General features: G+C 32.7%; 1 protein-coding gene across 2 annotated transcripts; it reads left to right on the top strand.

The window, feature by feature from the left end:
* The first annotated feature begins 1158 nt into the window (after window positions 1-1158).
* LOC126738247 (15-hydroxyprostaglandin dehydrogenase [NAD(+)]-like) lies at window positions 1159-26879 on the top strand. 2 transcript variants are annotated; one of them, XM_050443488.1, is made up of 7 exons: window positions 1159-1329; window positions 1381-1474; window positions 6480-6600; window positions 6786-6892; window positions 6958-7080; window positions 15036-15241; window positions 26568-26879. In XM_050443488.1, the coding sequence occupies exons 2-7, from the start codon at window positions 1382-1384 to the stop codon at window positions 26674-26676; spliced, it is 759 nt and encodes a 252-aa protein (XP_050299445.1). In that variant the 5' UTR covers window positions 1159-1329; window position 1381; the 3' UTR covers window positions 26677-26879. The 2 variants fall into 2 exon arrangements, with proteins under 2 accessions (XP_050299445.1, XP_050299444.1); XM_050443487.1 differs by having other exon boundaries at window positions 1161-1474.
* The last annotated feature ends 561 nt before the right edge of the window (window positions 26880-27440 follow it).

Here is a 27440-nt window from a genome sequence, read left to right as displayed (position 1 = left end):
CTATTTTTCATACAGTGGGAGAAAATAGTGAAAAATCTCCAAAAACGGCAATTTTCTCAGAATCTATGGGAAATGTATTGGTTTTTATTTTTCCACTGGATTTTCCATTTGAATCCAAAATAAAAAGTATTTTAGGCATTTTTTCAAAAATCGAACGAGTAATGAATTATTGTGATTTTTAACCTAATGTGACTGATAAGAAGCCTTAAAAAGTACGTCAACTAAATTTCTATTGGACATTTTATGGAAAACTTATGGGTATGAAAGAAAGTGGCTCAAATGAAAATTGTTTGAAATAAGAGGCATACTGCAAAAAAGAAATTTTTATTTTATTTTCCATGCAGTGGGAGAAAATCGTGAAAAACCTCTAAACAAAAAAATTTTTTTCGAATCTATGGCAAGATTATTAATTTTTATTATTGTAATCGATGCTCTATTTAAATCTTAATAAAAAATTATTTCAAGTATTTTCTCTAAAAATGAACAAGAAATGAGTTATTAGCATTTTTAACCAAAAGTGATCGAAGAAACTTTAAAAGTAGGCCAAATAAAGTTTAATTCGGCATTTTATTTTTTTCAGGAAAATCTATGGGTAAGAGAGAAAAATGGCTTATATGAAAAATATAATAGAAATAATAAGATATACACCTAGACAAATTAATTTTCATCCTAATTTCCATATAGTGGGAGGAAAACGTGAAAAACCTCAGAACAAAAAAAAGAAATTGTCACAATGGGCCAAATAAATTATTTATTATTGGACATTTATTTTTTTATGGAAAATCTAGGGGCACGAGAATAAAATGGCTTACATAAAAAAATATTTAGAATAATGAAATATAAGTATACCTAGACAAAAAAAATGTTTTTTCATACAGTGGGAAAAAATCGCGAAAAACTATTTTCTCGAAATCTATGAATAATTTATTAATTACTATTTTTGCAATCAATCCAATTCCATTTAAATTCAAAACAAAAAGTATCTTAAGCATTTTTTTCTAAAAACAAACGAGAAATAAGGGTTTAGTTAAAATTTACTAAATGTCTAAAAAAAACCAAATTCCATTCAAAGACCCTGGTATATTAAATTCTCTCTCCATTTTCCTCTCACCCTCGTACAACCCCATCCAGACGCGTCGCGTCCGACCGTCAACCCTCCCCCACCCCCACTGCACATTCAATTTCCAGGGGTGCGGCTATTTTGACTCACTCCCTTATTCGGTTTAATGTATACAAAACCACTATAACGAGTACACACGCTCCTATATTCGGTAAATATACCAGAAAATCCTGTCATTAACCTCTTAGATTTCGCAAGAACGGTTTAGAGTAAGTAAAAGGGATATTGGGAGAGGAATTTTTTTTTATTACTTAGCGAAGTATGGATTTGAGAGGGAAAGTTGCCCTGGTGACTGGAGGGGCGTCTGGACACGGTCGGGAGTATTGCAAGGAGTTGTACAAGCAGGGATGCAAAGTAAGTAATTATTATTTCTTTTGTATTATATTAAAGTATCAGTTTAATGGTAAACCAGGGATCGATAAAAAATTGCTGACAATAGAAAGCAAATGCCAACTTTGTTATTTTGAATGAGAACCCTATTTATTATTTTCGATTTAGATTCGACGTACGATTTCAAGAAATTATGAATCCAATTCTTTTAAATCTATCTATCAAATAAAATATGGTGCACCACGGTATCCATGCAAGGCTTCAAGCTATGGCTCATTGGACGTATAAATTGGCCATCTTTGCATTACTTGATTTTGGTGAAGTTAGAAGAGTACAACATCGAAGCCAGTCCTCTGAAATACGTCTCGTGTCATACATATATGTTGTTAAAGAGTTTGGAAATTATCTTCATGTTCTACTGTTCATTAATAAATTGGAACGTGTCAGAAAGCATATTGTCAAGAGCTTCACCGCATGTCTGATTTCTGCTATTAATATACTTGACCCTATCAACTCTTTTAATAGATTCGTTGGGTTGTTTGGGCGGTTGTCATTAAAATTCTTAACTACATATTTCTTCCAGATTTCCTATTTTCGGTTTATGTCCCCCATCATATCATTATTTTTATCTCTAATAATCACCTGGTTTTTTTTAATATATCCCAGCTATTTCTTTCACTTTTTTGCATATATGTTAAAATTATGATTAAGACGACCTTGTTTGTCATTCCGAATGTTCCATTAGCTCTAATATTTCTCAGGTTATCCGTTCTTTTTTTGTTGTGCATTTCAATCAATTTGGAGAAACTTTTGTACATGTTATACCAACATCCTTCATCATCACTTGATTGATTCAAATTGTAGAGGCAAATCAATGGTGGCAACTTAAACAAATATCCATGACTTTCCCCGTGTTTCAATGGCAAATCAGTGCTGCCAACATGTGGACATATTCTGCATTTCTAACTGCTCAAAGACCAAATAAAAAATACCCTAAATGTCCGAGTCTTTGAAGATCATGGTCGTCCAATACCAAATCAGTATTGCCAACCAACATAAAAATGACTTAAATCTACTATAAGTGTTTAAATGACAGCAACCCTAATATCGTAAATTTATACTTTGAATTTCCCGCTCATTTAAATCAATACTACCAACTAAAAATATCATGAGGCAAACCAATAAACAAAATTTGTATTGCCAACCTAAAAATAATTTGGGTCTGCAAGGGTTTAAAGGTCAGATCAGTACAACCAACCCAAAAATAGTCTGCAGTTTCGAGTTGCTCAAGTCAATGCTACTAACCTAAATTTCTGAATATTAACTGAAAAATACAAAAAACTCCCCAATTTTCTAAAGCCAAAGCAAAAGTTTTAAAGAATGAAATTAAGCCAGAAATCAGTATTACCAACGTAAAAACCCAAAAGTTTTAAGCTCAAATCTGTAACGTCAACCTAGATATACCCCTGAATCTCAAATGAATAATACCAATATATTAGAAAGATCCTGTGAATTTTGAGAAACCAATATCACCAACATAGAACCCTATTCAGTTTAAGAATATTTTAGATCTAATTAGTGCTGCCAATATATAAATATTTTAAATTTCAAACACATTTAGATCAGTACTAGTAATCTAGAAATATCATAAGCTTCAAAGGCAAATCAATGGTGCCAATATGAAAAAAATTATAAAAAAAAAAAATTACCCTGAAATTTTCAATAGAAATGGAGTTAAAGATCAGATAAATACTACCAACCCAAAATTACTTTCAATGTTCGAGTCTTTCAAGTCAATACTGCTAATCTAAAAAAAATGATGCTAACCTAAAACTATCTTCAATATCCGATTAATGAAAACAACCCAGAATCGGTATTACCAACCTAAAAATCCTAAAGTTTCAAGGTCCAATCAACATGCCCCTGAAGGTCAAATCAATGTTACCAACCTAAACAATCTGTATATTTCAAAGCCAATCCGGTACCGCCAATATAGAAAGATCCTATTGTCTTAAAATTGCCTGGAAGAAGTTTCAACTGCCTGGAATAGTCACTTGAGTTTTAAGTAGTTAAAGCAATTTTTCAAGACATTTGAGGCAATTTTAAAGTAATGGAAGTCATTTTTGATACATCCAGACAATTGACACTATTGGGAGTCATTTCCTGGCACTTTCAGGCAGTTAAAGGTATCAAGTTTTTCCAAGGAATTGCCTAGACTAAGTTTCAACTGCCTGGAATAGTCACTTGAGTTTCAAGTAGTTGAAGCAACTTTCCAAAGCATTTAAAGCAATTTTAAAGTGACGGAAGTAATTTTTTTATAGATCTAGACAATTGACACTATTGACAGTCATTTTTCGACACTTTCAGGCAACTAAAGGCATCAATTTCTTCCATGCAATTTCCTAGAAGTATTTTCAACTGCCTGGAATAATCACTTGAGTTTCAACTAATTAAAGCAATTTTTCAAGGCAGTTGAGGTAATTTTGAAGTAATGGAAGTTATTTTTTTATACATCTAGACAATTGACACTATTGACAGTCATTTTTTGACACTTTCAGGTAGTTGAAGGCATTAATTTTTTCCAGGAAATTGCCTGGAAAAAGTTTCAACTGCCTGAAATAGTCACTTGAGTTTCAACTAATTAAACCGATTTTTCAAGGTATTTGAGGTAATTTTGAAGTAATGAAAGTTATTTTTTGATACATCCAAGCAATTGACACTATTAAGAGTCATTTTCCGGCACTTTCAGGCAGTTGAATGCATCAATTTTTTCCAGGCAATTCCCTGGAAGAAGTATGAACTGCCTGGAATAGTCACTTCAGTTTCAGGTAGTTAAAGCAACTTTTCAAGGCAATTTTGAAGTAATGGAAGTCATTTTTTGATACATATAGACAATTGACACTATTGATAGTCATTTTTGGACACTTTTAGGCAATTTAAAGCATTAAGTTTTTCCAGGGAATTGCCTGGAAGAAGTTTCCACTGCCTGGAATAGCCACTTTAGTTTCAAGTAATTAAAGCAACTGTTCAAGACATTTGAGGTAATTTTGAAGTAATGGAATTTATTTTTTTTATTACTCCAGTCAGTTAAAAGCATCAAGTTTTTCCAGAGAATTGCCTGAAACAAGTTTCAACTGCCTGGAAAAGTCACTTGAGTTTCAAGTATTAGAAGCAACTTTTCAAGGCATTTAAGGCAATTTTAAAGTAATGGAAGTCATTTTTTCATACATCCAAACAATTGACACTATTGATAGTCATTTTTTGGCCCTTTCATGCAATTAAAGGCATACATTTTTTCCAGGGAATTGCCTGGAAGAATTAATGGAAGTAATGGAATTTATTTTTTTGGTCACTCCAGGCAGTTGATACTATTGGGAGTCATTTTTTGGTACTTTCAGGCAGTTTAAAGCATCAAGCTTTTCCAGAGAATTGCCTGGAAGAAGTTTCAACTGCCTGGAATAGTCACTTGTGTTTCAAGTAGGAAAAACAACTTTTCAAGGCATTTAAGGCAATTATGGCTGTAATGGAAGTAATTTTTTGATACATCCAGACAATTGACACTATTGATAGTCATTTTCAATTTTTCCCAGTAAAGGCAGTCAACTTACCATGTAAATTCATTAAACTGCCAATTTATTACCTGGCATTGTCCTTTTTTAAAGACTGTTTTTCCCCTGAAGCTCAAATCAATGATAGCAACCTAAACAATCCGTATATTTCTATGCCAATCCAGTACTGCCAATATAGACAGATCCTATGCATTTTTCACAACACAATATTATAACAATTTAGGAATATTTCAGGTCTAATTAGTGCTGCCAGCTTAGTACATTTTGAATTATCCATTCATTTAAATCAATACTACCAATCTAGAAATTAGATGAGTTTCAAAAGCAAATCAATAGTGCCAACCTGAGAAAAAAAAAACAACTTTTGCCAAATTTTCAATAGAAATAGAGTCAGAGGTTAGATCAATACTACCAACTCAAAATTGCTTTGAATAAATGTCTGAGTGTGACGCTAAGCTAAAAAAATACTCAAAATTCTCTAATTTTCCAGTCAAATTAGACTGTCAACATAAAAATATCTTCAACCCCTAACTACTAAAACCAACCCAGAAATCGGTACTACCAACCTAGAAATCCTCAAGTTTCCAAATCAGTAGGGCCAATTTACGTATACCCCTGAAGTGTTCACAGCAATGATACTAACCTAAAAACTCTCTGTTGTTTAAAGCCAAATCAGTACTGCCAATAGAAAAATAGCCTGTGAATTTTCGAGTAATTAATAATACCAACAAAGAAATGTATTTAATTTTTGGATTTTTTAAGCCTAATGAGTACTACCAACATAGAAAAATCATGAAATCAAAGACAAACCAATACTGGCAACCTAAAAAAAAAACCCTAAAAAAGGAATCTGCGAGGGTTTAAAGGAGGTCAGATCAATACTACCAACTTATAAAAATTGAAATTCTGAGTGCCAACTTAAAAATACAAATTCCCCAATTCTCCCAAGACAAATCATTGCTGCCAACCTAGAAATATTTTGAATTTCTCACTCGTTAAATTATAACTGAAACCATGTGACCAAACTACATCGTGTGACTTATCAAATTTCTTGGTATTTTATGTAGAACCTGAAAATGAAATAAGAAAGACTCGATTTAAAGTAAATGAAATGTACCGACCTTATATTTATAATATCTTAGATATTATTACGTTTTCAGATTCTACATGAAATTCTAAGAGATTTAATGGGTCACATGTTATACTTAATGTTCTTAAAAAGAGCTCAGGATGTGCTCAATTAAAGAACCTCTAGATATCAAGAAGAGCGATTTTCAACTGCTTAAATCTCAGAAACTGCTTGACCAAATTATACCATGTAACCCATTATGTGTTTAGAATTTCAAGTTGATTTTAATATACAATAATATACAGAATAATATATATATGAAATAAGAAAGTTGTCATCTAAAATATTTTCCCTATGTGAATTAAACCTCATTAAAGAGTCCAATTTCTAGATAGCAATCTGTGATATAAACGCGGACGCAGGGGAGGAACTGCTGCACACCCTCTCGAAAAACATCAAAGATCGCGCGATATTTATACCATGCGACGTGACCGACTACATGCAATTTGAAGGTAAGCTATGACTCTACATTAAAACCATACAAACGTACCAGGAACATGCACTTAATACTCTTCCAGGACATTCTATAATTATACCAAGTCTCACACATATTTTATTGTAGTAATTACAGGAATATTTCATTCAAAAAACCATCATAAAACATTAGTGTGCTTAACATGTTTTCTTACCCTTCCAGAAGCTTTCCAGACAACAATCACCAAACTGGGCGGGGTCGATATAGTCATCAATAACGCCTCAGTGATGAACGACAGACTGTGGGAGCTGGAAGTGGACGTCAACTTGGTGAGTTAAAAACTGGAAAATGTCCAGAAAAATCCAGAAAATCCATTTTTTTTTGGAAATTTTAGAACGGGGTGATCCGAGGTCTCCTGTTAGCCTTCAGGTTTTTAGGGAAAGACAGGGGCGGACCGGGGGGCGTGGTCGTAAACGCCGGATCCAGTTGCTGTAAAAATCCGTTGCTATCACTACCGGTGAGTGAGTGTTTTTTTTTAAATTGAATTGCGGTTCAATGTGCTGCCTACAAGCCTTCAGTCTTGCAGTATGCCCGAACTTAGTTAATATACCTGGACTGCCAATTCAATGAAAAGTAAATGACCACTATTAGAGGGCCGCCATTTTGCGTGATTGTGTCCTTTCGATGTTGGTAACTCTGAAGAATTTCGTTAAAATTTATGAAAGAATTTTAATTAACTTAGGATGGATGCATGCACTTTAAAATATTTGTTTTATTATTCTGATAATCTTGAATTTTATAAATCTAAACTTAAACTTGAATTTTATAAATCCTGATACCAAAAAATGATGATCTTCATTTAAATTTTTATGCTTGTGTTTATTTAACAAATTCAGTTAAAAATAATTTTATTTTCTTTCTATTTTTACTTTAGGACTTTTACTTTCTTTCTGCGTACAGTGTTTCCACAGACAGACAATTCACAATAATTCGGTTTTGAGAAACAGTGAACCAAATACCTTTAAATAAAGATGGTGATACATTATTCAACTATTACTTTAGTCCGTGGGATCCAGTGGAAATTTTTAAAATTTTTGTTAGTATTACAAACAAAAATCTCCACAATTATCCAAGGAGTGCCCTAAACACGCAGTGGGGAAGAGACCTGCCGTATCCTCGTAAGGCTCTGAGTTCAAACCTTAGCCTCGGCACGATCCTTTGCCCAACTTTTTCTTTCTTAGTACTTCGAAAAAAATTACATCTATAGTAAATACAGAGAGAAAACGGAAGGTCTTATTATATATTATAATCAGAAATAAATTTCATTTAAATATTACTTACTTATTTCTGGGTATCATCCTTCAGAGAACCATGATGTGTTACAATACGCTCCGCTCTTAAGTAACTCGGATGAATATAACTAATATTGAATGATATCTTCAATGATACCTTCTTATTTTATTATTATAATACGCTTTATATTTTAAAACTTAATTTGGAAAAAATTTGTTAAAAATCAATAATTATTTATTAAATAAACTCCAAATACCAAATTTCATTCAAATCAGGCAAGTAACAAAAAAGTTTAAAAAAAAAATTCCACACAAAATAATAATACATAATAAATCCCGATTAGATTTTTTTTTATCATTAGGACCCACTGTGTTGTAATTTTTGTCTAGCAAAATGCCTTGTATAGACACTGTGTCGCATGAATATTATAATAATACACGGAAAATGCTAAAACGTCAAAACGTTCCAAATTATCACAGCTAAAAAAACCCGATTTGGTAAAAGATATGCACATATTCGGATTCTCCAGAGTCTCTTGAATAATTCCATACCAATTTTAGGAAGTTCTGAGCTATTTTAAGCATTTTATCAATTAAATTAAGAAGCAAGTCCGAGACGTTGACGCCATGTTGTCAAAACCGCCGTAAAAGTCGGCATTAAATCGCACGTAGACGTCAAAATCGACCATTTTCAGACGATGTTTTAGGGTATAAAAAAAAGTTTTTACCTTATGATTTGTACATGGAAAAATAGTATAAAGCCTTAGGAACACATTAACATCAATTCTGGACCGATTCTACTTGGTTTTAGTAGTTAAATTTCGATTATAAAAAGGGTCTTTTTTCGCGGTTTTCGTTGCCATGGAGACGCGACCATAGGCTTGTTGACACAGACCTTGTCCCTATACTTTTACATTGGGTGCTGGACCGCCAACTTTATTGTACCATGCATGGGCTCCCGTGGTGTCGACGATATGACTGGTTGATTGTACTGGCCTTGTTTTTGGGGTTTTTCTTAAATAACAGCGCGTTGCGGAAAAACGGTAACATTTGAGGAAAAACGGTTTTTAGTGGATTATAGCCAGATAATGTCCGGTGGTTTCAGAAAAAAAATGGTTTTCGCAGGTGTCATAGGTATGCCGGTATTAGGCGTCAAAGTTAAAAAAGGTGTAGAGCAAAAACTACTCTACGTAGAAAGTTGTAGACTACGTCGAAAAATAGGTTTTAAAAAGTTCTTAAAACGCTGAAAGTTTGAAATCTCTAGGTGCCGCCAATAAAGAGTTATTAAGAAAAATAGAAAAAAATCGGTCAAAAAAAGGCTCAAAAACGGGTTCATATTTGTTAACACAGCTCACCCTGTATAATACCTAGCGCTATGAGTAATACCTCTGTCTAATCCTAAAGGATTACGCTTTCAAACGGTGTAAACAAAGAAAATTAAAAAAAAATTTTTTAGAAGTAGAAAAAAAATTATTTCTTGAAAAATTCACTTTTTTTTTCTAAAAAAAAAATTTAAGTTTGAGCTCGTTTATCTCGCAAGGAGTTTCTTTTTAAAAAAAACAGTTTTAGCAAAAAAGATAGCTACATTCACGTACAAAAGAGCTGTTTTGTCCGTATTGTCGGGAACGTTACCGTTTAGGCCCCACAACCGTTTAAGTCCGCGAGGTACCGCGCAAAAAGTTCAAATTTCATTCACAGAAAAATCCCATTTCTAGAGGGTTTATCTTAAAAAGCGCCCTTTAGGAGCAGTTTTCCATAGAGGCCTTTGATATCATTGAGTTTCAAAAAAATCGGCATAGTCAATTTTCCACAAACTGCTGCACCGACTGTTTTCGCGAAAAATGCGGTTTTTTTGCGGGAAAAATAATTTTCACAGTCACGTAGCCTCAACCTTCTTGCATAAAGCAGTGAAAACCAGAAGTGAAAAGCCAAGTTATTAGCGTTTATGTGACGCAGGGTCCAAAAATCCCTCAATTTAGTAGGATGCGTTGTCGCCAAAAACTAGGCAATCCGCTATACTCACACGTCAAACGTCAACTTCATTAACGTTATTTAATATATTTTTTGTTGGCAACACTGTAAATGTTCAGAGTGAGCAACATCAAAAGGAGACAACCGCTATAAAAATGGCGGCCATCAGGCTGTGGTCATTTTTGGGTATTGTGGCCATATGCATTAGCAGTCCAGATATATTTATTTATAAGTTTATGCATCGATGATACTGGATTTAATTTTAACGGTTGACATTAATGCCATTGACAGCTTTGAACGTTTGTAAACAGCACTTTGAGCCACAATGTTGCTGGAACATACATTTCTCTGGAAATACGGATTTTTTTTTCTAATCACTTGGCATCGCCGATGTTCAATATGCTATCTACAAACTGGTTCGAAGTTGCCGGGTGTTGACAGCTTTGACGTAAAATCTCGGGCAGGTTTGTAGACAGCACATTGAACAGCAGGGATGCCAAATGATCAGGAAATAAGTGTATGTATAACAAGATTAGATAGTTTTCGAAGATGCATATATTTTGACGTTTTATATAGACATAAACATTACCTTAGCCGCTGTTTGACAGCTCCCCAAAAAGTGTTTTCGAAATAGGTGATACGTTTACCGCTAACCTAACGATAGAAACAAATTCGTTTTCTTTGTGATTATTATTCCTTAAATTTTATAACCTCATTTTTATTTAATATTAAACCAACTATAGATTTTTATTAATAAAGGGTGTTTTTTTAGAGGTTTGGATTTTAAGTTGTCAAAACTGTTTCTGATGATTGTCAATTTGACAGTTGGTGGTGTATTCGTGGTCAGTACCGTTTGCCATTTCACAATGAATAGACTTACTCCAGAACAACGCTTTCAAATTGTGCAAATATATTTTGAAAATCATAGTTCAATTCGCAAAACTTACCGTGCGCTGCGTCCATTTTACGGTCGACATAATCGGCCATCCGAGCAAGTTATTCGAAAAACCATGGATCATTTTCATACCACGCATACTCTAGTTGATAATACGCATCCACAAAGACGTCATACAGTGCGCACAGAAGAAGTTATTGCTGCTGTAGAGCATAGTGTTGAAGAGGACCCGAATGAGTCGATTCGCCATCGTGCACAACAATTGGGGCTGTGCCCATCCACTTTGTGGAAGATTTTGCGGCAAGATCTTGGCTTGCGAGCTTACAAGATCCAACTTATGCGCGCCGTACGTTCGGTGAATGGGCGGAAAACAGTATTCAGCTTGACCCATTTTTTCAATCCAAAATTTTGTTCAGCGATGAGGCTCATTTTTGGTTGAACGGCTTCGTCAATAAGCAAATTTAGAGTGGAGAAAATCCAGAAGATTTTGTTGAGACGCCCTTACATCCATTAAAAGCCACAGTTTGGTGCGCTTTATGGTCAGGAGGAATCATTGGCCCATATTTTTTTAAAGATGATAACATTCAATGGAGAACGTTATAGAGCCATGATTGCCGACTTTTTTGTTCCTCAGTTGAACCGACTTGATGTGGCAGAGCTTTGGTTGCAACAAGATGGTGCAACATGCCACACAGCGCGTGACACTATCAATTTATTGCGGAAAACATTCCATGATCGCATAATTTCACGCAATGGACCTGTGAACTGGCCTCCACGATCGTGTGATCTCACACCCCTGGATTACATTCTTTGGGGATATGTGAAGTCACATGTCTTCAAAGATAAACCACAGACGTTGGATCATTTGGAAGCAAACATTCGCCGCGTTATTGCCGAGATACGGCCCCAGATGCTTGAAAAAGTGGTCGAAAATTGGACTTCCCGATTACGCTACATACGAACCAGCCGTGGCGCTCATATGCCCGAAATCATTTTTAAGCGCTAATGGCATAACAATATCTTTTAAATAAAACCAATACCATGTCAATAAATTTTTTTTTAATAGTTTTATTTCACTTCAAATTTGTATACCTCTCAAAAAAACACACACAGAAAAATCCTGATGGATTTTTTCACATTTTGTTGTGTAAAAAAAATGTTTAATTTTAAACACAATTGTTAGATAATAACTCACAGTCTTGTATAAAAATTCTTAGGCATTTTGTATATGTTTTAATGTGTATATTTCATACAATTATTGCATATTAAATTAATACATCATAAGTGGATATTAATTATTAAGATAATGTGTATAAATATTCCACATTTTTTTTTTAAATCCAATGCAGTTTGGTAAAAAATCTAACAATCATAGTATATAACAAAGTATATTTTTGCTACAATTTTTAATTAATTTTTTTATTCTGGCTTGTGTTGATTTTATTTACAATTGTGTAGATTAAAAAAGATTCTTGCTAATAGCCCTTCACAATTGTAGAATTTTGAAACATGTATTGTGTAGTTATAATACACAATTGTGTATAAAGGAGGACGCGCCCGACGCCCTTGCCTTTGCCGCTAGAACTTCGTTATTAGCGTCAATGTTGCCAGATTCAATATTAAACAGTTGTAAAGGTATGCATCAAAATTTGCAGTCGATTTAAAGTTGTTAATTGAAAATGATTTAACAGGATATTTAAAAATAAGCCCAATCAGCATAAGTTCTAATTTTATTTATTTAAATAATATCGTGATAATAACACGCGTAAGGAAAAAGGAAACGTAACTTTTTTAATTGGCGGTGTAATCTTTAAGATACCTTTGATTTGGCAGCATTGCTGATAATTCCCAGTGCCAAGGTGTTCAACTGTTCATTCTTCAGTACTTCAATCAACCGACCGGTATTAATTTGTTTTAAGGTTTTTTCGTTTCATTAATTGTTAAAAGTGTTAAAATTGCATAAGAAGAATATGGATATATTCGTTGAAGATAAACTTAAGGAGTGGGGTTTATTGGACCAACTCCAGGAGCATATTATTATGTACCTGTAAATAAAACCCTTAGCTTAAAACTGTATGTTGTTAATATGTAGGTATGTATCTACATAAGAATTTTCGTTAAGTTCCTAATTACGTTCCTATTAGGTATTTCTATTTTCTTTTAAGTTTTTTCGTTTTGTTGTGTCATTTATTTTTATTAAGTGATTTTGAAATAAATTGATGAAGGGCGATTTAAAACGAAATAACAATCATTTTGATTTCCATGGGATATGAAAATCCGGTATATGTAAACATGCCAAAACCTTAGTTATTGTAAACGAACCACCCCATAGGCAACACATTTTTAAATTCTACATAAAATGTTAAACATTTTCTTGTATCATAATGTCATACTTGTTAACAATTTTTTTAATATAAGGTGTTGAAACTGGCACTTTTTATGACTTTAAAAGGGACCTAAAGCTAATTCTGTTATGAAGAAAAAACATATTTCAATTTTCCATTTCGTGTTTTTAATTTAAACTTTTTAAATGATTTCTAAGGTTTTTTTTTCTATTTTTAACAGAATTAGCTCTAAAGCCTCCTTAAGTTATGAAAAGTGCAATTTTCAACACCATGTGATAAAAAAAAATTGATACATCACTTACATTACCCCTGTTTATGGGCACGCAAATATAAAAAATGACCCTGTACATAAATGTATGTGTTTATTAGCCTTTAGGTTAAAATCCTGTTTTTACAACTAAGAATTTCCATTTTAAGTTCCTATTTGCGTTTCTAATGTGTATTTGTAATACTACTACTAAAGTTTTTTTAATTTGTTGTGCAGGTTATATGTACTTTTTTAAAAGGTATTTAAATAAAAAAATGTTTCTTTAAAACAATTGAATTTTTTTACCCTACCTATACAACTTTTTATAAAACAAAAACATTACAAAAATTACAAAATTTTTATAAAACATAAATGTTAGAGTGCTCGGGAAAAACAGTCAATATGGAAAATAAGTCAAATTAGGAAAATACATATTCAATCTGTATTTTTCTTATATGACTTCTTTTCTTACCAAACGTTGGGCCTCACTTATTTGCCATTTTTTACAAGACTTATTTTATTTTAATCAAATTATGACCTATCCTGTTTTTCCCAGGCGCCCTAGAATTTATTATTACACAGATTTATGACGAAATTCTCTAAAATGTATTTTAAATTTTTAAACAATTTGTTTATTTTTTATACAAATATATTGATTATTTTTAAATTTTTATAAATATAAATACAAAACATTGTAATAAAAAACTCCAGTTCTTATATTAATTTGATATACAAACCTAAAATAAGTAACCTACACTATATTTAAATTTATAAAACAATATATAGTATTAATATACACAATTTGTAATAAAATTTTATAGTTGAAAGAAAATAAAATATATTGTAAAAACAACCTACACTAACGTGTGTATTTAAAATGCACAAATTGTGTTTTTTTCCTGTACATACCATGTTAAAAAAAACACTAAGAGTTTGCTTATTTACTGAACAATTATATTAAATAAATATAAAATATTGTTGAATTTAAGTACACAAATAGTGTACTATATATACAATAAAATAAATCAAATTGATACACAATTTGTTGATTATAGAACCACAGTTGTTTAAACACAATAGCATAGAGAAATTCTACACAAATTGATTCTGTACCATTTCCAGAATCAAATTGTATGTAAAATCTATACAATTGTTGAATTTTTATTCACCTATTTTTAAGAGTGCACCCTTTATTTGGTCTACAATATTATATCTAATTATTTACTTAGGTAGCGTTATTTAAAAATTGGAAAGTACCTGAAGTACTAAAGCAGCTCTTGAATCAGACAAAAATTATTGTGTATGATTTTGCTGGATCAACATAGGGATTATTGGCTTGAATGTCCATTTATTTGGTAACAAATGTAACCCTACTTTTCTTGAATTTTGTCAAGAGAATTTAGATTTGGATTAGTCGTGGTCATTGTTATGTAAAATTCTTTGAATTTCTTTTACTGTTTTAGACAAAAAGATACTAAATAAACCTGAATTACTAATTATTATTATTTGACAATAATGTAAACAACATCAATGCGTTTCGCTATGTTTATGACTATCTATCGTCCGTAAGATAGCGGAGGGTGCCGATAGGGATATACGATAAATGAAACTTCAAATGTCATACATGTCAATTAATGGTTGATACTTTTTAATCGCTTCGAAAACTGTCTAATATATTGAATAAATTAAATTAATTAATTGCAAATTTAAATATGTCCGAAGGTGTACACAGCGACGAAACAAGCTGTAGCTGCCCTGACCCGATGCTATGGCGATCCGTACCACGTGAACTTAACGGGGATCAAGGTGATATCGCTGTGCCCCACCCCAACCGAAGCTGAGATGGCTGGGGATCCCCGAAAGCGGATACTGAGCGGAGAATACGAACAGGCGTGGCTCAGGGATACGTCGAGTAGCACACCCGTGAAGTAAGTTTACCTCAATAATAAAAATACACATCTTAAAAGTAAATACAGGGTGTCCGGAAAAAGGAGGCCAATCCGCCGGCCACATATAGGGTGGACTAAAACCGCCATTCTATACACATACGAGCCCTATTTGTTAAAGAAAACCTAAGATTCCAAGGCAAGATTTGCTTTTTGTAGAAGGTTAAGAACAGTGAAATTTTTATTTTAAAAACAGTGCCTTAAATCATAATTTTGCAAGAGTAACTTTTTTTTTCGAAATTAAACGGGGAATAAAATAGTTGACTTCTTATAAAAAAATATTTCATCACCTCGCAGATTTGAGGCAAAAAAGGACCAAGTCCGTTTACGCCACTGGCAATTTTTTTTTAAATTGGCTTCATCAGTAATTGAAAATTTACTATAATAACCTGCATGCGAAATTTAATTAAAATTGAGCTTGTAGTTTAAAAGTTATGATAAATAAACAAATAACTATTCTTAACTTTAACACCCTGTATCTTTGTTATTAAACATTTCTGAAGAGAAAAATGTTATAATGAATGTATATTTCTTTTTAAATTCTCTATCACGTATTAAAATTAATGACGTTTAAACTGGAGCACTTTGTATGTTCCATAAGGAATGTTTTAGTACAATTCATAAACAAAATTGAGGTAACAAATACCAGTATAATATTTCATTTGTCACCAATTAAAATTGTACCGATTAGCGGACCTTAAACCAAAAAATGCCAAATGACAGAATAGAGAGTAACAATACTACTTTCAGAGATTTTTGACCAAGAAATAAAAAAAAGCCTTGACTGTTCTGCCGTCGTAAGAAAGAGAGCCGTATCTGCATTTTTTTAAAAAATTGGTTAAAACTATAATATGGGTATTTGAGGCATGAGGAATCGATTGATGTATCTTAAAAACGCGTATCTGCATCGCAAGTTTGCTTAAATGTACATACGATTACTACAAAATGACGTAATTTTCCGATTTCATAACTTAAACAACCCTAACTAGCAAATGTTGCTTACATTCCCGTATCTAAAAACTTTTACCTTTTTACTTTACAGTTAACGCAAATATATATTAGACGTTTGTAGCTTAGAAAGATGTAACGCGGATTACTAGTTTAAAAAACCGCAACTGCATTGGCGCAAAACAGTTACGGCTTTTTATGCTACACTTCCATATTTAAATTTACCAGTGATAGGATAATTTAGTATTAATTTTAATTTGACCACCGAGCTGTGCAGATATACATACGCTGTCTCCAATCATAATAATAATAGAAAAACCACGTGCAGCAATCAGCTTTCGATATATGTTACCTATACATATATCTGTATTTTTTTGTGTTATTTGGAAAAAAGTTTTTGTGGCAGTTTGTTTTAAAAACAATAATAAATACCAAAAATTAGCTGGTAAGTAACTATTTATGTATACAGGATGGTTTGTAATGAATGCGACATATAGAGTTTCGGGAGATTCTTCTAGTTAAAAAAAATCGATTTGGCTTGGCTAAGTTTATAATCCAAAAATCGATACTTACCGAGATACAGGGAGTTGAAAATGAAATTCTATTTTCGAATTTTTAACATAAAATTAACACAAAATTCAATTTTTACCCAAAATTTGACAAATATTGGGGGTTTTTTTGAGGTGAGAAATCATAATTTGGACTAAATTTTCATGTAAGACTTAGAGGGCGCTACGTACGCTATATTCTTCTTTTTAATTGGCTCTAACTTTTTTGGCAGTAATCTTTTGATATTTTTAATGAGTTGTTATCGTTCCTACATCTTTTTTAAAGGTACCAACCCAACCCAATTTTAAAACAGCTACATATCATCGTTTTCGAGATATTTTCAAATTTCGGCATTGATGCAACTTATTAAAATTTTTGGTTTGGGTGCATTTATAAGATATTAAACTTTTTAGATATCAGATATTAAAAAAAATTATTTAAAAAATTAACTATTTATATTTAAGATTTTTAAAAAGTTTCGACGCCCTGTATCTCGGTAAGTACATATTTCTATCGTCACTTTCGGATTATATAAATTTAGCCAAATCTCATTTTTTTTCACTTAAACAATCGCCAGTTATTATACGCGCCATAGATATAGTGGATAATTTACAAATGAAAAAATTGCAGCGAAAAGGGGATTAGTTTTTATTTAGGATAATTTTAATCAATTTTAATTAGGACTCTTAGATATGAATTATTTACTGCTTAGAAATGAATTCATCACTAATTCCTTTTTTTGCTGCAATTTTTTCATTTGTAAATTGTTCACTATATCTATTATTGCACGTATATAATACTCTCAATCGCATTTATTACGAACCACCCTACAATATATTATGATGCTAGAAAAGTAAGTAGCTAGCTAACTATTAGTTAATGCTGTTGTTTTTTTCAGTTACCAACGACAGCAACGTTTAAAGATGCAGAGAACTAAAAAGATCCTACGCCTCGCAAATGAAAACCAAGTGGAACTTTCTGGTAATTCTAATGTTAAATTTTCAAATACGACAATTGTCAAGCATAATAGACCTAACATTGAGCCAGGAAAAATTAATCAAATTCAAGATGCATCATCCGTTATTGAACCTGCTAATTCAGATAGTGAAGCAGAGCCACAGATATTTCAAACATTATTACCGGTACCGCCAAACTTGCCAATTGTTGAAGAGCAAAATGTGATGTCTCCATCAGCGCTGTTTTTAAGTACCTGTGACCCGGAAGCTATAAAAACCAAGACACTCAAGCAATAACTGAATCGAATGACGTATTTACTGAAACAACTGAAGATCTAGCTACAAATGGAGAAGAACTGCAATCAGACGTAAACACCGGTGATGGAAACAAGGTAGAAAATATGGAAGTTACAAAAAAAGGAAAACCACGAAAACGGAAAATGAAGCAAGCAAGGGAAACAAGAGATGTAGTATGTGCAAAAAAAAAAGCAAAAAAATAAAGAGAAGCATAAAGTTAGACCACCCTGCAAAGACACTTGCAAAAGAAAATGTCCCACAAAAATAACTACGGCTAGATGAGAGGTTATTAACGAAAAATTTTGGAATCAAGAATGGATACCAAGAAGGTTATTTATTCTTCACACTACTAAAAAAATAGATGTAAAAAGAAGGACGGCAAATACCTTAAAAGAAGACTCAAGGAGAAATAAAACAATAAACTTTTATCTGAAAGATGATAAAGGAGATTCTTTGCAAGTATGTAAGACATTTTATTTGTCAACATTAGGGTATAACAGTCATAATGACACAATTATAAAGCTAGTGTGTAATTCCACGGCTATGTCAGTAGAAAAAAACAAACGAGGCTTACATCCAAAACACAAAAAAGTTAATCGACAAGCCATATATGATCATATTCAAAAATATCATCCAAGCGTGTCACACTACAGGCGAGAACACGCCCCAAATAAATTATACTTACCCTCTGATATAACAGTTAAACAAATGCACTCTGACTTTGTTGAAAATAATCCCACTATTGAATGTTCATATGAACTTTATAGAAATGTTGTGGTTAAAGAAAAAAATATTTCATTTGCACATCTCGGCCACGAGAAATGTGAAATATGTGAATGCTATAAGTTGCATAATGAAGCACAATTGTCAACAATGGGACAAACATATTAAAAAATCCAATATTGCCCGTCAGATGTATAGAAATGATGTTCAAAATTCCATCGAGTCTACAACATTATATTTTTCCGCAGACTTACAGAAAGTAATAATGTTACCTAGGCTGGACATGTTCAAAAGTGTTCTTTTCACTCAACGAATTATTGCTTTTAATGAAAGTTTTGTGCCAATCGGAAAAAATTCTAGACAAAAACCTTTTGCAGTAATATGGCATGAAACCACTGCAGGCCGAAAAAAAGAGGAAATAATCAGCGCCTATTTTCAGTTTTTTCTGTACCATCGGGATCAGAATGACATTGTGCTTTGGCTTGACAATTGCAGTGGACAAAACAAGAACTGGGCGTTGTTTTCGTTTCTAGTGTACCTAATAAATTCAGACCATGTTAGAACTGAAAGAATAACCTTAAAATATTTTGAAGCTGGACATACTTTCATGTCTGCAGACCATTTTCACCACCAGGTTGAAAATTCCTTAAAAAAGCAAACTGCAGTATCAACTGTAACTTCTCAAGACTTTTCGAAATTATCCTGAATCGGTCGCTATTTAGTCACGCAAAAGAACTCATCTCTGTAGACCAGCATGAATTTTTCAGCGGGCGATCTTGTGTTACTAACTTATCCTGTCTGTCTAGTCACATCTGTGAATCACTTGATGTTAATACTCAAGTCGATGTTATTTATACCGACTTCCAAAAAGCCTTTGATCGGATAGATCACTATATTTTGCTGCATAAATTAACTCAGTATGGTTTTTCAGGGAGATTATTTAATTTATTTCATTCCTACTTGATTGGTAGATCTCAATATGTCGAATATGAGGGCTTTAAATCGAAACTTTTTAACGTAACGTCGGGTGTGCCACAGGGCTCGAGAGTGTGCCACCTGGCTCCGCTCCTGTTTAGTTTTTTTATAAATGACTTGATTGAGTCACTCACTTGTCATAGGCTGGCTTTTGCCGATGATTTGAAGCTATATTTAAATGTATATGGCTTGGAGGATTGTGTTTTTCTTCAGAACTGTCTAAATACATTGGAGGTATGGTGCGCTGTTAACAGGTTAGGCTTGAATGCGGCTAAGTGTAGTGTGGTCAGTTACTCTAGATCAAAAACACCCTTAAATTTTAATTACTTTATTAATGATACTATTTTGAGTAGATTAGAGCAAATTACTGATCTTGGTATAACCTTTGACTCTGAATTTACATTCGTTCCACATTTCAATAACATAGTCAAGTCAGCCCTGAGAAGGCTTGGGTTCATAATTAGAAGTTCTCAGAGTTTTACTTTGGAGTCTACATTAAAACTGCTTTTCTGTTGCTTTGTGAGATCAAAACTGGAGTTTGGCTGCGTTATATGGAGCCCGCTCTATCAGAATCATGTTGGTCTCCTTGAATCTGTTCAGCGTAGATTTGCTAAGTTTTTGGCCTTCAGGCAGGATGGCATATATCCGGTAAGAGGGTTTGATCATCGGCAACTATTGGAACGCTTCAATCTACATCCATTACAACTCAGAAGAATAATCTTCTCTGTAAAATTCCTGCATGGGTTACTGAATGGATTCATTGATAGTCCTGTACTTCTTTCCGGTGTACGTTTCATGGTGCCTAGGCTTAATGCTAGACATCCCCTAACATTCTTTCTGCCAAGGCCTCATACTAACATCCTGTTGAAATCGCCACTATATACAATATGCGCTATATTTAATCGGATCTGTCACATGTGCGATATAAATTTCTCTCCGGTTCATGTGATTGTCGATATCTTGGTGAATCATTACTCTTGGGATTAAGACCCATGTGTTTAAGTTATAGTTAGTAGGTATATTGCAGTTAATTTAATTTTGTTGAATATGTGATTATCTTGTTAAACTTTTATAATTGGGTTTTTATATCATATTAATAGTTATTTGTTCTAATTCTTTGGATAACTTTTGAGAATGTGACTTACTTTACTTTACTCTTTTTCTTTTCTTTTCATTCTTTTAGGTTTGTTTGTGTGTGTGTTTTTTTTTTAACTATATTTTTCATTGTTTTGCAACTGTTTCCTGTTATTGGGCAAGTTGCCTGTTGGAAATAAAGGCTTATTATTATTATTATTATTATTATTATTATCAAAAGCGAACTCTGAAAAAGTTATTACAAAATCAATGGATTTTTCTGATTTTTTTAATTGGAAAGATCATTCCTCAAAGGCAGTTTTGAATAGATTGAGGCCCAGAGTGTATATAGCAGATCTTGTAGAAGTAGTTGCAAAACGCGGCTGTCTTCACTTGAAATACAAAGATCATTTTATGAACGAGGAATTTAAAGAGCTAAATTTTTTAAAAGTTTCTTTGGCTAAAAATAGGCAGCAAATGCCAGAACCTGAAAAATACACAAAAAATCGGGGGATATCTACGTTAAAATGTGATAATATATTAAAAAATGTGTCTTCTGTTATGCCCAAAGATAGACTGAAATTTTGGGAGGATATTCCAATTTCTGATGCGTCCAATGACCTCATTGAAACTTTTGAATAAAGCTGATTGTTAATATCCATATTAAAACTTAGAATGAATGTGTTTGTTCTTGTGTTTTTTGTATGAGAGTGTTTTTTTTTGTATTCAGAAACGATTATTATTTTTGTTTGGCAAATATGTAAGAGTTAAGTTTATACAATGACTCTGTGTTTTTTCTATGTTATAGGCGTTATAGCATAACATAAATGCATTTCTTTAAAAAAGACAAATTATTTTATTTCATTGGTGCAAAAAAATATATATTTACTACAAAGAAAGATTTAAAGCTAAAATAATTTCTAGTTTTTATAGAATATAGTACCTTTATAACTAATTTGTTTTGCAGTTAAGCTTTTTTGGTTACAATGAGCGGCTTAAAAAATATTGCTTTATTAACTTTAAAAGCCGTAAGTGCATTTTAAGCTTACTGTTAAAATTCAGGAATGTTAAAATTATTTCTATTCATTTTTTTATCACAAAATTAACAAATAAAATATATTTTAGAAATCATTAGGACTTAATTCACGCCATTATAGAGAAATACGCGTTTTAACCGTTTTCTCAAAACAGACATTTTGCAGATACGGCACTCTCTTTTACGACGGCAGTGTTGATAATATTTAAAAACGTGGTCAAGCCTCAAACTTTATGACGCCTTGGTTTTCGTCCCTATCTTTGCAATGCAACGAAGTCAACTAAAGCTAGAGGCTTTACTTTAAAAAAAAATTGAACTGTTAGAAAATGAAAAATGACATTTTTGCCTTGTAGCTCCTAAGTCGATTTTTACATAATTTTCTTATTGTTCAAATCGGTTGGTTTTGTTGTCTAATATAGTGTTCAGGAAGGGGGCGAAAAATGACATTATTGTCACAAAAATCAGGTAATTTTTAGTTCAAAAGCCCAGAAAACATGAAAAATTATTCTAATAAATTGAATCCCTGGAAGACACCCAGCAATAAGTTGAACTTATTGCTAATCAAGTTAAAAAATAAAGTCAACTTTCCAACGAGCAAAAAAAAATATTCTATATGGAATACATAGAAATTTACGTCACACATTTTTTGTTAATGATAAGAATGCAACAGGGATTCGTTCAGGATTCGATGAACTGTAGGTCTTTGCCAATTAAACTCAAGTGCTAATTTTCGCATATTTGTAAAAGGATCTGCCTTTCCCACACTTATATTTGATGAATATTTCTTTCTCACCCTCACCACGATTGATGTGATTTCCACAATTATTATGTTTACCTTTAATAAACGCTCCTAAAATTAAGAAATATTTTTATAGAGTACCAATCTAAAACATAAAAGAATGCCCGAGAAATTTGTGCCTAAATCAATGATACATTTCTTTTAATAGTTTATTAAATTAAAAATTTTGGTATTTTTCTGGATTATGCGCTATTAATTAATGCACGTCAAAAGCGAAAACTAGGAATTGCCATTATGCGTTTGAGAATACTAGTTTTCTAATAAAGAAAATAGCGAATTAAATTCAAAAACTTGTTAACGTTTTTCTTTTAACATAACTTATTAAGACCACATTAGGCCTTATTTATATATCGAGGTCAAATCTCCAGGTAAATTCTTCACCATCCCTTCCAAAAAGGGAAACTTTTCATTTTCACCATGTAACTCGATCACAGCTTAAATAATTACAGTTACAATTAGTCTTCCTTATGCTGTGACTCGATAACAAAGTGAATTAATAGATTTTTTGAAATATTGTAAAAAAAAAACGCAGAAATCATCCCAAAGAAACTCACTTAAAAACTCTCGTCTACATCTAGAGTATCGTGATTTTTTTTGTACCGGGTGTCCAAATAAGAAAGGACGCCGGCTGTATCTCGGAAACTATTCATCGCACAGCGCTGAAAAAAAAAATTCTTAAGAAAAGTAGCCAAAAAAAATGCCTGGAAAATATTTACAAGTTCCTAAGACTACCACAAGAGGGCGTAACTGCACAGTAATTTCAAAAAATTCAAATGTCGTCTAAAATAGCCAGTATTAGGTACCATTTTGAAAACATCAGAATAATCTTCATTAATTTTGCCTTAATTTGGCTAAAGAATTTTCTTCATATCTCCAATGAGAAGGGTGGGGGAAGATCATGAATACTGCAACCTTTTTAATCGCCCTGTACTCCGATTCTTTATTAAAAGTAATTCAAGTGGGTACTCGTTTAAAAGGAAATTAAAAGGGCTTTCAAAATATGCACCTGTCAATGTCACTTTATTTTCAGTGAAGTCGTCAGAGGGCGTTGTTTAACAGAGACTGGGTTTTTAGAGATTTTCTCTAAAAAGTTAAATGCAATGATATGATTTTTTCACTGCGGTTTCGAAGACTTAAAACATACTAACAAACCAGTGAAAACCGCGTTTCGATATCTCCATTTGTTTTCGAGTAATTTTAAAATAACCTATTTTTCAAATTTTAAATATTATTAGCAATATTAGGGCGGTCTTTGTGACAGAATATTATCAAAAATTACTGAAAATTATTTGAAAGCTCATAATCCTATTTCCACTTGAAAATATAATTGGCAATCGAGAATCTCCGAATATGATTTATTAGAGCATTATTTTTTAATTCTATTTGAATATTACTATTATATCAAGAGGCCTATGGAAATATAAACAGAAACAAAGGATTGGAAAATGTCATTTAAAGTTACTTAAATTGACAGTTGTCAGTTTTAAGTTATTTCTTATGTGTAAGTGTTTTTTTACTGCAAATTAGTAAGTTTAAAAATGAAAATTCCAAATGAAGTAGCCTATAATATGCTAGCAGTTTATTTCGAATGCAATCATAACTCAACGGTTGCCTCTCGAATATATGCTATGTGGTATCCAGAACAGAGACATACGAAAAGGACATTTGTAAGATTAGCTACTCGGTTGCGAGAAAATGGCAGTATCCATTTACCTCTTAACAGAAGACGTCGCTCTGGACGATCTGAAGAAAATATTGTTAATGTGCTTGCTTATATTGGATTATACCCTCACATAGGAATAAGGCAAATTTCATTGGATTTGAGCATTACGAAATCAACTGTGCATAACATTTTAAGAGACCACAATTTCTTTGTTAAAAAGTTGATAACTAAATTTGACTATTACTAGAATCGAATATTAAAAAATATATATTATTTTTATTTTTTACCTAATTTGAATGTTATTTTAGGTTGCATCCATATCATATGGTGCTGCATCAGGAATTAACAGGAACCGATTATGATAGACTTGATTATTGTATCTGGTTTAGCAATATGATGGAAGAAGATCCCCAGTTTGTCTCAAACATTCTATGGACAGACGAGGCAACTTTCATCAGTGTTAGTAGTGTAAATTTAGATAATATGCACTATTGGGCTCCGACAAATCCCCACTGGATGAGAGAAGTGCAGTATCAGGGTCGGTGGTCTGTTAATGTCTGGTGTGGGATAATAGGGGGAAGAATTATTGGTCCATACATTTTTGAAGAGGTCCTCGATGGACACACCTATTTAGATTTTTTACATCACTTGCCTTGCCATTACATATATCACTTGCCTGTACTGCTTGAAGACATCCCAATTCAAACCCGTGCAAAGATGTTTTTACAGCACGATGGATGTCCCGTGCATTTTGCAATAAATGTAAGAAATTTTTTAAATTTTAGTTTCCTCATAGGTAGATTGGTCGAGGAAGTATATTTCCTTGGCCGCCGCGATCTCCTGATCTGACTTGCCTAGATTTTTATTTGTGGGGCAGACTAAAGGATATCGTTTACCAAACCAGACCTACAACACGAGATGATATGATAGCTAGGATCAGAAGATCAGAAATGCGGTAACAAGCGTATCAGTTGCCGAAGTGGAGGCTGCAGTTCACGTTACTTATCGAAAAGTACGCGACTGTATTAGTAACGATGGTGGACACTTCGAACATCTTGAAAGAAATTGATTTAGTTATATGTTTTATTTTTATTTATTTTATATTTAGTATTAATTTGCGCTATTTGTTATAATTGTTTAGTCAGAAGGATTTTGAAGATTGAATAAGAGGTAAACGGATACTGCTATTTTCTGCTGACCGAGTAGCTAATCTTGCAAATGTCCTTTTCGTATAATGTCTCTGTTCTGGATACCGCATAGCATATATATTATTCTAGAGGCATCCGTTGAGTTCTGATTGCATTTTAAATAAACTGTTATCAAGTCGGAGGAGTTTAATTTTTGTAACGTTTTTTTTTTCAGATTGATCGGCGTTGCCATTCGCCTAAAACGTCTAATAGGCGATCTACCGTGAATCACCCTGTATATTAATGCGACTCAATATATGTAAAAACGCTAAGACAAACTTATTCCGACTTATCTAATCTGTCAATTCCTGCTAATTCTTAATCATTTGTTAAATTAATTATAGGTACTTATATTTAAAATTTGAAAAATAGGTTATTTTACAATTACTCGAAAACAAATGCAGATATCGAAACGCGGTTTTCACTGGTTTGTTAGTATGTTTTAAGTCTTCGAAACCGCAGTGAAAAAATCATATTATTGCATTTAACTTTTTAGAGAAAATCTCTAACAACCCAGTCTTTGTTAAACAACGCCCTCTGACGCCTTCACTGAAAACAAAGTGACATTGACAGGTGCATATTTTGAAAACCCTTTGAATTTCCTTTTCAACGAGTACCCACTTGAATTACTTTTAATAAAGAATCTGAGTACAGGGCGATTAAAAAGTTGCATTATATATGATCTTCCCCCACCCTTCTCATTGGAGATATGAAGAAAATTCTTTAGCCAAATTAAGGCAAAATTAATGAAGATTATTCTGATGTTTTCAAAATGGTACCTAATACTGGCTATTTTAGACGAAATTGAAATTTTTTGAAATTACTGTACAGTTACGCCCTCTTGTGGTAGTCTTAGAAACTTGTAAATATTTTCCAGCCATTTTTTTTGGCCACTTTTTTTTTAGCGCTGTGCGATGAATATGTTCCGAGATACAGCCGGCGTCCTTTCTTATTTGGACACCCGGTACATACATTAAAGTTTCGCTCCCTAAAGGCATCATCAAACTTTCGAAAGTATACAGTCGCTTAATGACGCTCAGATCAAAGATAACCAATTGTTAGCTTGTTACTTTGCGTTTATCCATAAACTTTTTTTTCCAGATCAGAAAAACTGGGCAAAGCTCTGATCGACCTGATGCACTCAGCAAAAAGTGGCACCAGTTGGCTGATCAGTAACGATCATCCCCCCAAAGAGGTGCCGATATTTTGAAGACTACCATCACCACCAACCAACCAATCACCCTCGTCACCATTTTCGTTTTTTGAGTGCTCCGCTGTATATAAATTCACCATCGTCATTGTTATGATCCGCTAAATACGTACATTATAAATAGTATGTTATGTATTGCTGTGTTTGGGATTTTGTTGTTTTTTTTATGCTTATATATAGACAAATAAATTGTTTGAGAAGTACTTGCAGGCCCTTCTGTAGACCCTTATCACGTTTTGGGAAAAAGAAAACATTTTTTTATTGACATCCTGTATAATTAATGGCTTCCTCTGCAATCGCAATCAGCTAATTCAATCAGTGACAATTATTAATTTGGATATACCATACTGCATGCGAAGTAAGAGTTTTAGAGAAACCTGGGGCTGCGGTAGGATCAGCCTTATTTGAGGGAGAGGAGGATTCTAAGAGCTTGAGTAAATTAAAAAAAAACTATAGGTTTCCCTAGTTCTATTGCATAAAATGCCTTTTGCTTTGTTTCTTAACATCTTGTTAAAATGCATGTCAAAACTTATAACTTCTGAGTAAATTGAAAAAACTGAATCAACACGTACTCCTAGTTATTTTGCATAAAAATAATATTTGCTTTAATTTAGTTGTAATGTATATCAAATTACAGAGAATTGAAATTCCTTTGTCTAGTGAGTATTCTTTGGAAATAAGATAGTTTTTGAGAAAATCTAAAGCATTAGAAACTACTAGTTTTTTTTTGCATGAAAATGTCATTTTCTTTGTTTCTTCATAAT

This window comes from Anthonomus grandis, chromosome 7 (genome assembly GCF_022605725.1).
Source record: "Anthonomus grandis grandis chromosome 7, icAntGran1.3, whole genome shotgun sequence".
NCBI classification, from domain to species: domain Eukaryota; kingdom Metazoa; phylum Arthropoda; class Insecta; order Coleoptera; family Curculionidae; genus Anthonomus; species Anthonomus grandis.
Note: the sequence above shows the minus strand (reverse complement) of the source record. Positions and strands in the feature narration are given on the sequence as shown.

Excerpts from the sequence above, each read along its gene's own strand:
- LOC126738247 (XM_050443488.1), top strand. The coding sequence starts at position 1,382 with ATGGATTTGAGAGGGAAAGTTGCCCTGGTGACTGGAGGGGCGTCTGGA. Across the intron at positions 1,475-6,479 it reads TGTACAAGCAGGGATGCAAA|ATAGCAATCTGTGATATAAA; the intron begins GTAAGTAATTAT and ends TCCAATTTCTAG. Across the intron at positions 15,242-26,567 it reads TCGAGTAGCACACCCGTGAA|ATCAGAAAAACTGGGCAAAG; the intron begins GTAAGTTTACCT and ends TTTTTTTTCCAG.